The 17,333-nt window shown below is 47.7% G+C and overlaps 1 protein-coding gene across 5 annotated transcripts in view; it reads right to left on the minus strand.

Annotated features, from left to right (window-relative positions):
• Positions 1-5,324: 5,324 nt before the first annotated feature.
• Positions 5,325-17,333, minus strand: part of LARGE1 (LARGE xylosyl- and glucuronyltransferase 1) — a 522,066-nt gene continuing 510,057 nt past the window's right edge. For 4 of the 5 annotated variants that reach the window (XM_032416931.1, XM_032416930.1, XM_032416932.1 and 1 more), the window contains 3 exons: positions 15,277-15,423; positions 9,698-9,893; positions 5,325-6,841 (listed from right to left, as the gene is read on the minus strand). In XM_032416931.1, coding sequence (XP_032272822.1) covers positions 6,644-6,841; positions 9,698-9,893; positions 15,277-15,423 — 541 coding nt within the window. In that variant the 3' untranslated portion in view covers positions 5,325-6,643. The remainder of the gene's footprint in view (positions 6,842-9,697; positions 9,894-15,276; positions 15,424-17,333) is intronic. The other variant, XM_032416935.1, reaches the window with a different exon arrangement.

Consider the following 17,333-nt stretch of genomic DNA (forward strand, 5'->3'; position numbering starts at 1 on the left):
TTAAACTTTCAAGTAAGTAGAAAATGATCACTTTCATTGTCTGGTGATAAGAAAACTAAGTGGGGTTAGCGATGTGTCCCCATGAAAGTACGTGCTGCCTGCCATAGAGTCCCACCTATTGGACCATCCCACCAATGCACACGCATCCACATTGATGGTGATCCTTCTGAGGACTGGTTTCTCTAACACTATCTGCCATACGATTTTATGTTACATAATATGCTATATAATAATAATGAATTTAGAAAGTCACACATACATACTTATTTTATGAATTGCCTTGTGTGTGTATACCTATTTCTCATTCAAAACACTAAACTAGCAAAATGACTGTGCTTTTCAAAAATGTCATTGTCATAAAGTGCAAAGCACCAAGGAATTGTTCCTCATTAGAGACTGTTGGCAACTGTGCAATGTGTCTCAGACTGGATTGGACCCTGGAGTTGGGGGTGGGATGGCCGTGGTTCCTGTTACACAGAAATTATTAGAGCAACTGGCAAAGTTTGAAGGTAGACTGTGTATTAGAGGATCGTACTGTAGCAAAAATTTCTTGAATTTCACCACTGCATTGTGGTTATATGAGAATGTCCTTTTTTTTTTTTAAAGATTTTTTATTTATTTGACAGTGAGAGAGGGAACACAAGCAGGGGGAGTGGGAGGGGGAGAAGCAGGCTCCCCGCAGCAGGGAGCCCAATGCGGGGCTCGATCTTAGCACCCTGGGATCATAACCTGAGCCGAAGGCAGACGCGTAATGACTGAGCCACCCAGGCACCCCAAGAGAATGTCCTTTTTTTTGGAAAAAAAAAACAAAAAACAAAAAACATGCTAACGTATTCATACTTAAAGGGGCATGATATCTACAATCCACTCTTAAAGGTTCCAGAAAAAAAAAAAAATAGATATAAAGCATAGGTGGCCAAGTGTTAACGATCAGTGAATCTAAATGGAGGGTTTACAGAACTTCATTGTATTACTCTTACAATTCTTCTGTATGTGAGTTTAAAAATAAAAATAAACTAGGGGCGTCTGGGTGGCGCCATTGGTTGAGCGTCTGACTGTTGGTTTCGGCTCAGGTCGAAGAGATTGAGCCCCACATCAGGCTCCCTGCTCAGCGTGGAGTCTGCTTGAGATTCTCTCTCTCCCTCTGCCCCTCCCGCTCATGCTCTCGCTCTGTCTCTCAAATAAATAAATGAATCTTAAAAAAAAAGTAAAATAAACTAAAATTGTTTACATGAATGTAATAAAATGAACTTTTCAGCTCTCCAGGTAACTGTACATGAAAGCTGCCTGTGCCTGGTTTGCTGCTGTATTCACAGTACCCGTCACAGAGCAGATGCTCAATGAATGTTAGTGGAATGCAGAAAGAAGTAACAGGGAGCACAATGACATTATTCTGCCCCCACAACAGCTCTTACTTTCTTACTTTAGAATCTCAGCAGCATGACCTACCCAGGAATCTGTTGAACAGTTTCGCTCTAGGCAAGCCCTGTCAATCATTCCGTGACATCATCCCAGCCTCACTGGTTCCAAATCTTGGAAACACTTTCCCCAAACTGACCCCCCCTTCTTTCATTCCAGAAAATACTGTCAAGATGATCTGAAGGTGTTGGAATGAACCAAAGACCAACTCTGTCAAATAGTCACAATCAGAAACCCTACACGTTTGTGATGCCCCCATTATCTTCCAGATATCACGAATCATTCCTTGACATTGGAGGGTACTGACTAAGAACAGTTTTGTTAAATGAATGAAAACAGAAACCATGGTATCTCTGACGTTAGATTCTATGGGTCTGAAACTTCTTAGAATGCACGTAGCAGATAACTGACATTTCATTATCTTTAGTGGCATTAAACTGGAAAGTAAACAGGATTGAAAAAGCAAAGGGGGAAAAAAACGCGTATCCCCACGAACTGCATGACCACGTGGCCACATAAGCCTTTAGCCAAGCTGATTTCAGTGTCTTATGGGGAGATAGCAGCACAGAGTGGAAAGACATGGGTTTTTGAAGTGAGCCAGATTTTGGCTCAAATCCCAGCACCTCCATGAACAACCTGCGTGATTTTGGGCAACTCACATAATTTCTCTGAGGGCTGGTTCCATTAGCTAAAGAACAGGGATAGTAATACCTTCCTTATATTATTAGGCCGCCGTGAAGACTCATAATTGCCAACTACCATAGAAGTCTTGGTTCAGTGAATGGGCGGCTCTTATTGTCTTCCCTAAGAGGGTCCAGGAACCGTGTCTGAGGGGATTTTAATCATGTTTCTTCCACTAAACACAGAGCTCCCTAAAGGCCTGGTAACCACAAATGAAGCCTTAACTCAAGGACAGTAGAGTCTTTGAAGGGAATAGAATTAAAGTAGGGTCTGTGCTTTCATGATGGGGTACAAAGAAGCTATTAGTCAACTCAGCAAATATGTGCTCTGTAAATCAGCTCAGCACATTCGAAGAGACCACTCGGAAGCAGCAAGCAGCTGAGTTCAGGTCTGGGGGAGCTTAAAACATAGAGTGTCTACCTGTGCCATGCAAGCCAGGAGAAGCCTTCAGGGAATCAGTGACTGCCCCCTAGAGGTGATCCCAGCCAGCTAACTAGGATTATCGACTGCCAGGTCTACTTCACATGAATTTTCAGAAAGTCCATGGGCATAGCAAGATTTGGAGCATCTAGGAGAGGTTGCTGTGTGGGCTGTGTTACTGGATGGGTGTGGAAGGAGGAAGACTAGAAATCTAATACTCTTCCTATATAGGTTCAAATCCTCTGCCCGTATTTCATACATTTCTTTCTTTTTTTTTTTTTAAGTCATTAACTCTTCCTACTTTTATTAGCTGTGATTCTTTTATAAAGAAGAACTTTCATCAATTATTTGGTTACCCTGAGAAACAGTCTAAATAGGAAAGAAAGGATATATGCTTCATTCTTTTCTTTTATGTATCAATTTCAGAACGAGTTGGCATTCTAATCTTCAAAGATATTAATGATGGCATAAAATTATCATTACATTCTTTCTTATCGGGGAAGGGAGCAGCATTGCAGGTTATGTGGTTTGGGATCCATCCAAGTAGGCATGGGTTTAAATTCTGGGTCTGCCATATAGTGACGATGTGAATTTTGGGAAGTTAATTTCCCAGAGCTCACTCAGTTTCCTCATCTATAAACAGTAAGTTTCATTTTGCAGTTTTGCTGCAAGGATTCAGTGAGCTAATGCATGCAACAGGCCCTTTACATAGTGGTTACTCAATGAATCTTAGCTCTCCTAGACACTGACTACTATGGGGATTAAGTGAGAGAAACCTTTCTTTCCTCCCAGCTGAAACCCAAGATCGTCTTGGCTTACTGAAGCATGAAAACACCAGGGTGACCCATTTATAAGCTTGGTTTGCCCTGGGGCACTGAGACTAAGGAATCACCATGCATGGTACCTGCCTCTGCCCAGAGGGCTGCAGCCCCGCCTGCCCATGAACTGGGGCTGGCAGTAAGCTGATGCTCTCCCAGTGTAAGTTCTGGGAATTCATGCCGTGGGCTCCGCAGACCTCAGCCTCCCCTGGGTTGGCAGCCTCTGAGTTGAACTTGGGCATTAGCCAGCATCTGAGCTCTAACCTTCAGTGAGACCAGCTTCTTTGTGTCAGGCACCTGTCTTTGGGGAAGTAAGATTTTCTCCTGTTGGTATGGAGAGTCAGTTTCTGGCTTTAATAAATTCAGTGTAGGGGCACCTGGGTGGCTCAGTTGGTGAAGCGTCTGCCTTCAGCTCAGGTCATGATCCCAGGGTTCTGGGATTGAGTCCCACACCAAGCTCCCTGCTCAGTGGGGAGTCTGCTTCTCTCCCTCTCCCTGCTTGTGCTCTTGCTCTCTCTCTGGCAAATAAATAAATAAATAAAATCTAAAAAAATAAAAATAAAATAAATTCAGGGTACATGAAGCTACATTGTCTTCCAATGTATACCTGTTGTCTCAAAGTACTTAGCACCTACTCTTACTCTCAGATGTGACCCAGTCTGTATGGTAAGTTATATGGTCCAGACTCTACCCATAGAAAGGCAAGTGAAAGCAAGGTGGCTGGGCAGGATTCAGGGGCTGTAAAACATGTAAAAAATAAAAGGCTTAAGGGATTAAAAATTGATTTTTAACATCAAGGAACCAGTACTACCAGTACATTTCCACTTGGCTCAAGTAGCTGGTAGTGACTGATTAAAAGTTACATCTATTAACAATGGTCTTCTCTAGAAAAGATGATTTTTGAGTGAGAGAGAGAGAGAGAGAGTGTGTGTGTGTGTGTGTGTGTGTACACAGGGAAGAGAAAAAGGCATCGGCATGCTGGTAAATGTTTAACAACAGCTCTTGGGGTGGTGAGGGTGCCCTGATTTGTGGTTTTCTGATTGCCGTGGCGTAAATACTTCCATCATGGCCAATTTCAACGTACAAATGTGAAGCTCAGAACACAAGAGTAGGAAAGAGATGCACACAGTAAGTCCTGTGCGTTGGTGGGAGTCGGCTCTCACACACCCATGGAGAAAGGGACTTTAACACACACTGAATACTTTTGTGATGTTTTACTTTTTACAGTATTCGTGTATTAATTTTGTGATGTACATGCCACATATATGCTATATATATATATGTATATATATATGTATATATACACGCATACATGTACACACACACAAATTTATCTGCATCTGTGTGAGGATTAGTCCAAATAATTGTTTTCCTAAATTTTTTTTAAAAATACATCTAAGTGAAATCTCCACTTGAGCACATAACACGTGGGAGGGGCTCAGAAGTCAGAGTGCTGTGGGGTGTCACGTGACCACCAGGACGGGCTGGGGGCTCGCTTTGCTAATGATTACCACGATTTAGCTTGCTAGCATCTGGGATAGAGAACGTCTAGCTTCCGTGCTGAGACCAAAGCTGGACAGAGACTCTGAAGATGCTTTGAGGGTGAGAGCATAAAGCGAGATCTAACCTCAGAAGGGGAGGAGGGGAGCCTGGGTGGCTCAGTTGGTTAAGCAACTGCCTTCGGCTCAGGTCATGATCCTGGAGTCCCTGGATCGAGTCCCGCATCGGGCTCCCTGCTCAGCGAGGAGCCTGCTTCTCCCTCTGACCCTCCCCCCTCTCATGTACTCTCTCTCATTCTCGCTCTCTCAAATAAATAAATCTTTAAAAAAAAAAAAAAGAAGGGGAGGAAAGAAGGGTAAGGTTCAAAGGATGAGAAAAACAAAACAGGAGAACAGAAAAGTGTAAGGTTGCCGTTTATGGATCTTGCTCTCTACACTGGCGTGTGTCTCGGCAGCTTCTTACAGTAGTGGGAGGGAGCAGAGAAGGAACAGTCCGGACTTTCGTTTATTGAATGCAGCGTTCGCTGGTCACATTGCAACTCAATACAAACAGCCCCACCGAGAGTAGGGCGTGGACTCTTGTTCTCATCAATGTAAACACAACATTAATATTGAAGACTCAAGAAAATGGGTAAAAAGTCCAGTGTCTCCTCAATCCATGTAATGGTAAAGGTGCTTGCCTACCCTCTGCACAGGTCCCAGAGGGAGCCCGAGGCCGTGACCTCGTCCCAGCCGCAGGGAAGCGGCACGGACACAGAGGAACCCAACACGTTCTTCTTGATGGTCTCCAGACGGACACGTGGATCTTCAGACTGTGTGAACTACAAGCTTGTGTGAACTACTGCAGTTCTTCTAAAGGCCTGAGAGGTCCGTACCTTCCATGTGCACCAGAACAGTCCCTTCTTAGCCCTCTCCCCATGAACCAGTCACGGCCAATAGCAAATGTGACGGTCTTCGTATTTCTACCGTCTCCGTCTTAGCCCCTGGATTCTGGAGAGTAGGGGAGTCAAGGTCATGGGGTCCTCAGGGATAATCCTGAAGAAGGCTGCCCATAAATATTGGCTGAAGACTCTCGTACTCCTTGCTGGGCCACTGATGGCAGGGGCATGCTGGATGGGGCAGCGGATTCTCCTTCAGAGCCTTAACGATCAGGTTTTCTATTTTGGATTCCCAGACCAAAAACAAACAAACAAACAAAATCCCCCCAAACAAAAACAAATCAAAGCAAAACAAGAGTGTCCTTGAGAATAAGGAACCAACCGACCCCCACCTCCAGGTCCCACCTGGTATAATATCCCCATTGGGTTTTTCCAAATGGTTGGTTCAGATCATTGGTTTGCCTCCCACCTTGGATACACAGTTAGATTGCAGGACAAAAAAAGAAAGTTTCCTCTGAATGAAGAGACAGTTTTGCTTTTATTTCCTGGGATGGCTAACCCCCAGCACCCTGACTTCCCTTTCTTAAAAAGCAATGAGAACATCCTAAAGACCTGCTTGGTTTTGCGGCTTTGTGGTCGGATAACCCCTTTGCTCCCTCTGACTCCTCTGTGTCCCGTCCTTGGAGAGACTGTGTCGACGAGCTGTTCTTCCACATTCTGGGAGAGCCAGATTGTGGAGCAGAGAGGCGCTGGCCGGATCCTTGTCCCAGATCTCTGTAGTGTGGGCGGCTTTGTTGGGCCAAAGAGACAAGTAAAAACAAACCAAAAAAGCATTGCTCAATTTTGAGTTTGAAGGCTGGACCCCAAACGGCGAGTGGCATTCCCCCTGCAGAACAGGTCTCTCTCCCTAGTGGTGAGCTTCCTGGTGTTAGCTGTTGTTCTCAGCCGTGAGATACTTGAGGGCGGCAAAGCCGTAGCGGCGGGACATGTCCTGCTGAAATTCCTCCTTCAGGGTTTTGAGACAGATGCGGTATTGCTTGTTGGACCGGAACTTGGTGATGTCGAAGCTGGGGGCATGAGGCATGTGGATCATGTAGGCATTGGGCAGCACGATGAATTCATATTCCTGGAAGACAAGAGCAGCGTGAGCACTTGCAAGGACCCCCGGGAATGTATGACCGATGCCCAAGCGCATGACCAAATGACCAAGTGAATGAATGAAGAGGGGAACGACATCAGCAAGGAGGGGGGCAATGGAAAGAGAGCCATGTTGGAGAGGGACGGTGCAGGGCTGTTTCCATGACTCCGGACAAATTACTGGGATTCTCTATGCCTTAGCTTTCTCATCTATAGAGTAAACATAGTAACACCTACCTTGAAAGATGACCAATCAGGGATGGATAGTGCTGGGCAGAGCTCATGGCCTGTGAAAGGTTCTTGGTAAATGTGAGCACGTGCCCATATGGTTGCTCTAGAATGACACAAGCCATCAGAGATGCTCTTGCTCAATGAAATGATGTCTGTTTCTGTGATTTCTCATAGGGCTTGATGAGATTTAACAGCCTCAACAGATTAGTACACAAGAGGGGATAAAAAAAGAATCAAAAAAAAAAAAAAAATAGATCCCACTGGATGGAAGCTCATTAAGAACAAACCCTAAGAGACTTAATCATAGGAAACAAACTGAGGGCTGCTGGAGGGAAGGGGGGTGGGGGGATGGGATAACTGGGTGATGGACATTAAGGAGAGCATGTGATGTAATGAACACTGGGTGTTATATAAGACTGATGAATCCCTGGCCTCTACCTCTGAAACCAAGAATACATTATATGTTAATTAATTGAATTTAAATTTTAAAAATATTTGAAAAAAGAATTACTAGTGGGTGTTCTTGAACAAAATAAAAACTAATGCAAAAAAAAAAAGAACAAAGCTCTTGTCTACTCATCCTTATTATAAGTCACACTGCCATACAGTAGCCTCCACTTGGCAGAATACAGATAGAAACTCAGACCAAAAATAAAATGCCTCCAAATAGCCAAAATAGGTGACACAAATTTAGGGCACGGAACTCCAAGGAGAACCCAGCACACCTTCACTCGGACCCCGTGTTGTCTGATTTTGGACATAATGTCTGATAAGCTTTGGTTATCTAGTTCCCCAGCCCAGAGCAGATCAGAAGAAACTCTGAAAGGGAAAATCAGAATGGGGAAAGGTAGCTGTTACGGATGGAGGAACACTGACGCAGCAAGAAAGGACAGTTGATGGGGAGGAGGAATACAAATAATCCGGAGAAGAAAATGCAAGAGCCCCCAGAGCTTAGCTGTTTGGGACTTTCCTGTGAGGACAAAGAACCTGACCAATCCCACTAGCCCTCTGGGTGTGGCCATTACCTGTCAGGTATGTACTCATTATTTCCGGAAATCACTGGAAAGGGTAAAGTTATATCTGGTTGTGTTACCGGCAAAGAAAGAAAAATAACCAAGAAATTTGCAAGAGTTCTGTCAAAATTGCCTAAAATATACAAAGCCCGCATCTCAGGGCTGGAAAAATTAACTTTATTTGAACCAGTTCACCTCACCACACTGCTGGACACAAGCATATGACATTTCTTTTCCTTCAAGCAGAAGCTGGGGCAGACTGAACACTTCGGTCTGCGAGCAGCAGTGTACTACCTCCAGGTATTATTAAAAAAATGGACATTAAAGGTCATGCTTCTATTGTTAAATATGGACACTATTCTACAACCTTCCAACTACACCAGTGGTTTGCAACCCTAGATGCTTACTAAAATCATGTGGGACTGGGTTCCTGGGTGGCTCAGTCAGTTAAGCATCTGCCTTTGGCTCAGATCATGATCCTGGGGTCCTGGGATCGAGTCCTGCATAGGGCTCCTTGCTCAGCAGGGAGTCTGCTTCTCTCTCTGCCCTTCACTCCCGCTCGTGCTCTCTCTCTCTAAAATAAATAAATAAAATCTTAAAAAAAAAAAATCACTCAGGACTGCTCTCAAACACACTGGAACTGTTGGAAAGTTCTCCAGGTGATTCTCAGGGCAGCCAACACTGAGCATCCTACCTTCCTTTTTTTTTTTGAATTTGAAGTGCTCCTGTTGAGAAATATTTATGCTGTGCTCCATGAGAAGCCTTGGAGAATAGCACACAAACGGAAAAAAGGTGGGGCTGAGAGGCCCAGGCATCCTTCTCCTAACTTACCCAGAGTAGCTTAGCTTTACTTTTGTTTATTTAACGCTGGGGTTGATGAACTCAGCATGTCTGGCTCGCTGCATTGTTTTTATAAATAAAGTTTTATTGGAACACAGCCACACCCACGTTTAGATACTGTCTATAGGTGAACTACAACAGCAGAGTTGAGTAGTTGAAAAGGAGACCTGTCAGCCTCACGGAGCCCCCAAATCTACTATCCGGTCCTTGGCAGAAAAAGCTTGCAGACGCCTGTTGTAACCTGTTAGAATTCTGCTGATTTCTTTTGAAGTAGGTGTTTAGTAAATATTAGTTGAATGACTGAAAGTGTTTCACAACGAAATACAGCCTGAAAATCATCACTTTTAGTTACAGGGTAGGATAATGAGCTGCATCTCAGCCACATGCCTTCTTGCGTCCCTTATATGGAACTTGGAGAATGCGGTGTGCCAGTTATATGGCTCAAAGGCCAAGTGATGATGTTTTGTCCTCATCATTAAATTGGGTGAGGGTGGGGAGTGAAATGTTTTGTCATAGGACACTCACACTTGCCTGGGTCCTGATTGGGAATCCAACTCTCACCCAAAGGTGTAGAGAAGGAGGAATGGTTTGGGAATCAGTGGCCATGAGAATTAGCATTGCCACGTTCTCACTTCCGGTCCCTGATCACGTCTCATTCCCTCTCAGGGCTCTGTTTTCTGACCTCCAAGGTCCCCTTTCAGCCCTGAAGCCGACGCTTTCTCCCCCCATGGCGCCAACTACACAACACCTCACCATCTCACCTGTGCATCCAATTCCATGATATGAGCCACCTTGTTCCAGCCAAAGCCCACAAACCTCCGGTCGTACTCAGGGCAGTCCCTTCTCACGACAACGTACGGCTCGAAATCGGCCTCCCACTCAACACGGTAAGGCGTGGTGGCAGTCCGCCACTTGGCAAAGTTTGTGGGAGCGTGGCCTTTTGTCCAGACGTGGTACCTAGGTCACATGGAGAAAAGCCGTTGGGTGAAAGGAAGCTGAGCTTCCCCAACACTTCTGGTTCAGGGGAAGAAAAGGTGTACATGGATACAGTCCTTGTTGTGGGTTGCACCATGTCCCCCCAAAAGATAGGTTCAAGTCCTAATCCCCAGTATGTGTGGATGTGACCGATTTGGAAAGAGGGTCTTTGCAGATGTATCAAGATGAGGTCATGGTGGATTAGGGTGGGCTCTAATCCAACCACTGGTGTCTTTCTAAGAAGGAAATGTGGATACTGAGACGCACACTGGGAGGATGCCATGGGAAGGTGGAGGCAGAGATTGAAGTGATGTACCCACGAGCCAAGGAACGCCAAGGATGGTCAGCCTCCACCAGAAGCTGGAGAGAGGCAAGGAAGGATTCTTCCCTAGAGCCTTCAGAGGAAGAATGAACCTGCCAACACCTTGATTTTGGATTTCTGGCTTCCGCAACTATGAGAGAATAAAGTTCCATTGTGCTGAGCTACCCAGTTTGTAGTATTTTGTTACGGCAGTCCTAGGAAACTAATCCAGTCCGTTATCTATATCCTTCATTAACGAGGAGACTCTCACAATGAAAGGGTAAGTGAACTCCTGGAGGGCTCGGTATCATCTACATGGACCTAACTGTAGGTCAGTCTGTGCTGGTTATTCCGACCAGAGAACACGGTGACCTAGCCCTTGTATCGTGTCCTCCCCCGTGAGGCAGGACCCGTGGCTGCACCACTCCCATGATTATGTCACATCATCTGGCAAAAGGGATCCCTGTAGATGTAACTAAGGTTACTAATCAGTTGACTTTGGGTTAGATAAAGGGGAATTACTGGGGGTGGGGGGAGGGTGGCCCTGGCTGAATCATGAGAACTTTTAGATCTGGGTTTGGAAGAGAGCCACGTGTGAGCTACCTGTGGGAGCCTCATGGCAAGAAGCCAGCAGGGAAATGGTGACCATAGTCCTCCACGTGCAAGGAAAGGACGTCAGGGAGCCTAGAGGAGTGCGGCACACTCTGGAGGGGAACTGGAGCCTTGCCCCCACCTTGATTTCAGCCCAGGGAGGCCCTGAGTGAGAATCCAGCCATCCCATGCCCAGATCTCTGACCCTTGGGGACCGTGAGATAATAAATTTGTCTTGTTTAAAGCTTCTAAATTTGTGGCAATTCGTTATATAGCAATAGAAAATGAATACAACCATACAACAATAATCATAATAAGCTAACATTTATTAAGCACTTACTATATACTGGGTATATTGTAAATATCTTATCTATAGCTTTAAATTCTTATAACTTATTCAATATCAAGTTACAAATAAAAAGAATGGAGCTGGGATTCAAACCCAGACAGCCTGACTCAAAAGCCAGGATCCTGGACCACTATGCTGGGTGATCTCTCTTCTGCGTCCCCGTCACCCACACTCTCTGGCCTCTACAGAGCAGAGAGTCAGTGATCGGGCACTAAGTTGAATAGATTAATGAACAAGTAATCTCAAAACCTGACGGGTACCTATGAGAGAGGGCAGGTAGTGGGACAGGAATCTGCCTCTGGAAGCTACAAAGAGGTGGCAGGAGCCTGGGAGCCTCGTGAAACAGCAGACCTGGCCCAAGAGCAAGGGTGCCACCTTGCTCTTAGGGAAAAAGAACATTGTAGAAAAAGATAATATGAAAGGTGGGACCCCAACAACTTAGGGAGCTTCAGGGAGAAAGGAGCTCACGGTCCGGGGTTCCACCTCCACTCAGGGAGGCTCTAAAGCACGTGAGGGTTGAGTGAGAGCCGGCGGTCAGTGTGGCAGGTGGCGCTCTTCTCGTAGGGGACGCGGCCACTTGCTCACTCTGCACCCTCACCCCGCACCCCCCCTCCCTGAGGCTGGACCTCCCTGGGACCCTCGTGAACCGCCCAGTGAGGCTGAATGGGCACTGGCCAATGGCCAGGCTGGCCGAGGGCAGGGACCTGAATCCCCAGCTCCACGGATTCAGCAAGTGCCACCAAAACCACGGTCACACGATCCGAAGGAACACAAGAGGCTGAGTAACACCGAGGGCATGGAGTGTGAGAAGGAGGGATACTGCAAGATGTCAGGATTAAGCCAAGAAGCAGGCCGGGAAGTTGATTTTCCATTTGTGAACTAGCTCGACAGGTGGTCCCGACACCTGCCACTTGCACAGAGCGGCCCAGCACCACCGGCGGCCGGGCACACACACTGGCTCAAGCTCGGCACAGCAGGGCCGCCGAACCGGGGTTCGAAACCCGCCTCCGTCGCTTAGGAGCGGAGGCCCTCGGTCAGCAGAGCATTTAAACTAGCCTTTACTTCCGTCTTGTGTCCCCTGGGGAAAAGAGCACCTATCTTGTCGAATGGCTGGGGAACTTAAATGAGGAAATGTTTATAACGCGCTTGGCACAGTGCTGACATACAGTAGGCGCTCAATAATGCTCCTTCCCTAAGAGGCAGTTTGACAAGGCGGCTAAAAACAATGGCTCCGGAGCCAGCCTGTCTGCGTTGGAATTCTGTCACTCAGCAGGTGTAGACAATGTACCTAATTCCTCTGTTCCTTCGTTTCCTTCTCTAGGTAAAATTATTAATAAATAATAATAATTATTCGTTTCTTTCTCTTGGTAAAACAGAGAGAATCATGCCCACATCACGGATTTATGACAGCGATGTGAATTCACAGAAAGCACCCAGGGCAGCGTCTGATACGTAGTAACGTTTCCTAAAGTGAAGACACGCTCATTACTCCCTCGTTTGCCCTAGATACGGTGTCAATTCACAGGGCTCTTACTCTCCGTGATGTCAATGTATCACAGCCGTCTTACTTAGAATACAAACCCTTGGCCTACTGTGTGGGAAAGAGGAAGAGCGGGGAGGGCAGCTGGGTCCGTCCTGTCCCCCTGGGTGGGGGGCAGCTTCCGTGAGCTCGGCCGGAAGATGGACAAGCGGTGCCGCGCGGCTGGTCAGCACAGAACACGGTGACATGACAGTTCACCTGCCACAAGAGCACGCGAGCGCCTGACTCCGCCCCCCGGAACCCACCGTCAGTCCAGGGGACACTTGTTCTGACACTATCAACACCAGGCAGCCTCCAAAACAACAGAGACGAGAGAGGTTTCCTGGATATGGCATGTGGGATGCCACTCCGGAGAGATCTGGGGGCACCCTGCTTTGAGCAGTGGTTCTCAGACATGAGCTGCGGATCAGAATCACCTAGGAGACTACAGTTTGACCAATCACTGGGTTCCACCCCCAGAGTTTCTGATCCAGTACATCTGGAACGGGGCTTGAGACCTGACACGTCTACGTTCCCAGGGGATGCTGATGCTACTCGTCCAGGGACCCCGCTCTGAGAACCTAGAGCACCAGTAGGGGTGGGGACGATTTCCCATTCCAGCTGCAGTGGGAGGGGGATCTCAGTGTGAGGAGACTTGAGAGCTCGTCGTTTGGAGGGGAAGGAAGGTGACAAAAGCAATTTCTCGGGGGGAAGGTCTGTAATTTAGCACTTGGCCTCATGGCTTGTGAGCTGTGGGCCAGAGCAGGAATCCTGGAAATGGCAGGCCAAACCCGGGCTCCCTTGCCCACAGACGTGGCCTTGAAATGTGTTCTCAAATCACTTGGGGATGGAGATGGAAGGAAAGAGGCCCTGGAAATCTGCCAGGCGTGGAGCCATCAGGCTATGGCGTCTGTGGGAGGCTCGGACGAAGATCTGCTCTCAGAGTCTCAATTTTTACCTGCACCTAACACGGATTGGTAAGAACATTCAGGACTCAGTCCAATGGTATCTGAGTTAAAAGCATAGGCTCTGCAGCTCCTCAGACCTGGACTGAATCCAGGCTCTGCTGTGTACTGGTGGTGTGTCCTTGGGTAAGTTATTTGGCTTCTCAGAGCCTCAGTTTCTTTATCTGTAAAAGGGGGATGATAGTATCTGCTTCACAGATTTGTTGTGAGGATTATAAGACCTGGCACAAGTTACGTATTCAACAAATGGCAGTTGTTATTTTTTTCCAAGAAGAAAGAAGTTTGAGTTTGGGGGGAGCAGCGGTTATTAAACCACTTCAGGTCACTTTCCAGAATTCTGGATAGAGGAAGAAAGTTGGGGTTCGAGTCCTGGCTCCAGCAGGACCCTCCACTCCTCAATTTATCTGCTTAAAATGTGAAAAAGGATCATCTCTGAATTGTTGAACGAATAACTGATCTCATAGTTATTTTCCCAAAATAAAGTTTGAGAAAACCTTCTAGAAACTTCTAGTCACTTAGTAGTACAGAAACCAAAGTTATTATTACAAGCTTTTCAATAAAATCCAGATTGCCTGGAAATGTGATTTTTTCACTCAAACGCAGTGTTGGCCATTCTTCCATGGTTCAAAGTGGAGGCTTCTCTTTAAAATAGGAGCAGATGGGGGCGCCTGGGTGGCTCAGTTGGTTAAGCGACTGCCTTCGGCTCAGGTCATGATCCTGGAGTCCCTGGATCGAGTCCCGCATCGGGCTCCCTGCTCGGCAGGGAGCCTGCTTCTCCCTCTGACCCTCCCCCCCCTCATGTGCTCTCTCTCTCATTCTCTCTGTCTCAAATAAATAAATAAAATCTTTAAAAAAAAAAAATAAATAAAATAAAATAGGAGCAGATGGGAGCAGGGGCTCCCTCTTCAGACCGCTCAGTCAAGAGACCGGGGAGGACCCCTACGTCCCCCAAGGGCACTAAATGCCACAGCCTGTTCCCGGGAGTCGGAACCCATTTGCACCTGCACCGTCGTACACACTCCCTGGGCATGTCGGACAGGTGGTGGGGTAGCTCCCCTGCGAGGCTCCCACAGGACTGGGGGGCGTGGAACATCGGGCAAGTGTGGGGCTTATTTAAAACTGTCACTCGGGCGACGGAAAAGTCAGCTGCCCCATCTGCCCTGTCCAACCCTGGAATCACCTAGATGCCATTAGCTGATGAAGCTACAGACACCCATCCTAGGGCTGAGGACCACGGTGTATGGACCATTCCCCAAAAAAGGAAAAGGGGAACAGCAACCATGGTGCTGAACAGGATGGACCCACTTCCCAGATGAATGAAGGAGCAAGCAAACCAAAGAGAGAATTCGGACAGGAGATAGGATCAGGAACCCACACAGAAAGAGTAAGCTGACTTCCTACCTGCCATCCTGGTCCTTCCATCTGGACACATGACGCCCACCACCCACGTACAAAGCAAAGCACACAGCATGTGGGAAGAGAGAATATTCCAAAGACGTAGTTGGGGGCCAATGGTGCTTCTTCTGGCCTTAAGATGGTCTAAGGTAGCAGCAAACTTCTGGGCCAATAGCTCTGGTGTCTGGTTTCCGGGGACAGGAAGGCCTCGCACACCCCCAGGGGACGGCACTGAGACTTCTCACCTGAATGTGAAGAGAGTCCCCATGTCCAGCATTGACAGCAACTCCGCTTTCGACTTGGGGAAAGACAGCCGGTAGCGCAGTGTCTCGAATGCAGGGACGATCATCGCCTTCTTGGTGTTGGCAAGGTCGAGCTGGATGACAGACTTCCTGAAAGGAGAGGGCAGGCAGAGACAGGGTCCCCATGAGGCCAGGCAGAGGCCTTTCCCACCTGAGGGCAGGGAGGGGGCACAGGGGGCGGAGGACAGAAAGCCCAAGTCAAAATCTCAGTTTAAAGATGGGGAAACTGAGTCCCAGGGAGGCCAAGCAGCTTGTCCAATACCACTCAGGAGTCCAGAGAAGAAAGGCTGCCTCTGAGTCAAAAAATGGAGTCTCCCTGGAGAGTGAACCGAGGGCAGGCCGGACAGGAGGGGCTGGGAAACCCTCCCTCACTTTCACAGTGAGTGTCCCCGTCAGAGCCAAGCGCAGAAGGCGGGTCTCCAGGGACTCACAGGGGTTGGAGTCCAGACTGCAGGGTCCACTGGGCTGGCTATCCACTCCTTCTGCACACTGGCCACATGGGAGCGTCGGACAGCAAGTTGATGAGATGAGCCCCAACCTGAGCATTTCTGGGTCCCATCTCTTGGACTTCTCAACCTCTCGAATCCCCCAGACCCTGAGCCTTGACAGTCACCAGACCGGCCCCATGCCACCAGCACCCAACACAACAGAGCTCGTATCCCACGTGAGGGTGGGACATTCTCCACGCGCTTCCTCACTCCCACCTTTGAGGCTGCCCTTCTACATTTGTCGGCCACTGCCCAGCTCCGCGGCCATCATTCTGCAAGGGAGAAAGGCTTAGAGAGGGACACAGAGCAGGAGGCTTGTAGCGAACACAGACAGGGTTTGAATCCTGGCTCCGTCACTTGGTGAGTCCTGCCTATCGGGCAAGTCATTTAGCTTCCTACTACCTCAGGTTCCTCCTTCCTGAAATGGGGCAATGCTATCTCCCTCCTGGAGCTGTCGCGGAGGCTGAACGAGGTAACATAAATACAAATACCGTTTGGCACACTTGGGACGTGGCTGACCTGTACCAACATATGGTCACTGTTCGACCACAACACGGTCCTTATTCCCCGGCTTGATCTCCCAACGATCCCTTTCGGCCATGACTTTGGTACTTCATTCTGGCTTCCTGCTCAGACCACTGGCTCTTGGGACTCAGTGCCAGAGAAGGCTATTTGCTTATCATCTCTGAAGTAGAGAAAGCAGTCTTCCTTGGGGTAATCAAGGCATTGGGAGGCATTTTGCAAAATACTGGAAGAAGTAGCCTTCCATAGCAATGCGACTTACCGCTGTATTACTAAAGTCACTTCACTTTGAACTTGTGCATAAGCAGGGATGGGTCTGCAAAGGGGAGTCATGCTAGCACGAAGGAAAACTGTGTTAGCTGAGGCCAGTGTGGGGCAAGAACAGAGCGGCCGTTTGAGAAGGACGAGGCAGGGTTTGGTATCCATGAGTGATGAGGTCAGAGGAAGGACTGGTGTCAGAAGCCAGCCCTGGGGAAGGGGTGAAGGGGTGAAGCGGTGGCATCAGTGCCCCCTAGAGAGGGCGTGGCTGAGATGGACCAGGTCATTTTAGAATCCTCTGAATAGCAGTTGTAATTCATTCTTTATAATTAGGCTTAACTATATACCAAATGCTGTATGACCCTGATGTCACTATTTCTGGGGAGACTCATAAAGAATGACACCAAGATAGATCTGGGTGAGCTATATAGAGCCAGTTGGAGGACAAGTAGCCTGAGTCAGCCTGCTTTGGTCTGCATTCCTCTCCTGCTTTGTCTCTCTGAACAATGACTTCCCAGTTTCCAAACATCCGAGATTCCCTCACCCATGGCCAAGTATTCCCTTCTCGATCAATCCTATATTAGACATAGGCAGAATGGGGGCTCGCCGCCTTTCCTCCAGGAAAACTAGATACCTTATCTATCGGTTCTGGGAATCGGGGATGGGACACATGGGTCTAGAAGATATCCTTGGACTCACCAGATGGCAAAGCCCCTGCAGCCACCAGGAAGG

Source organism: Phoca vitulina, unplaced genomic scaffold, assembly GCF_004348235.1.
Source record: "Phoca vitulina isolate PV1807 unplaced genomic scaffold, GSC_HSeal_1.0 scaffold19, whole genome shotgun sequence".
NCBI lineage: Eukaryota > Metazoa > Chordata > Mammalia > Carnivora > Phocidae > Phoca > Phoca vitulina.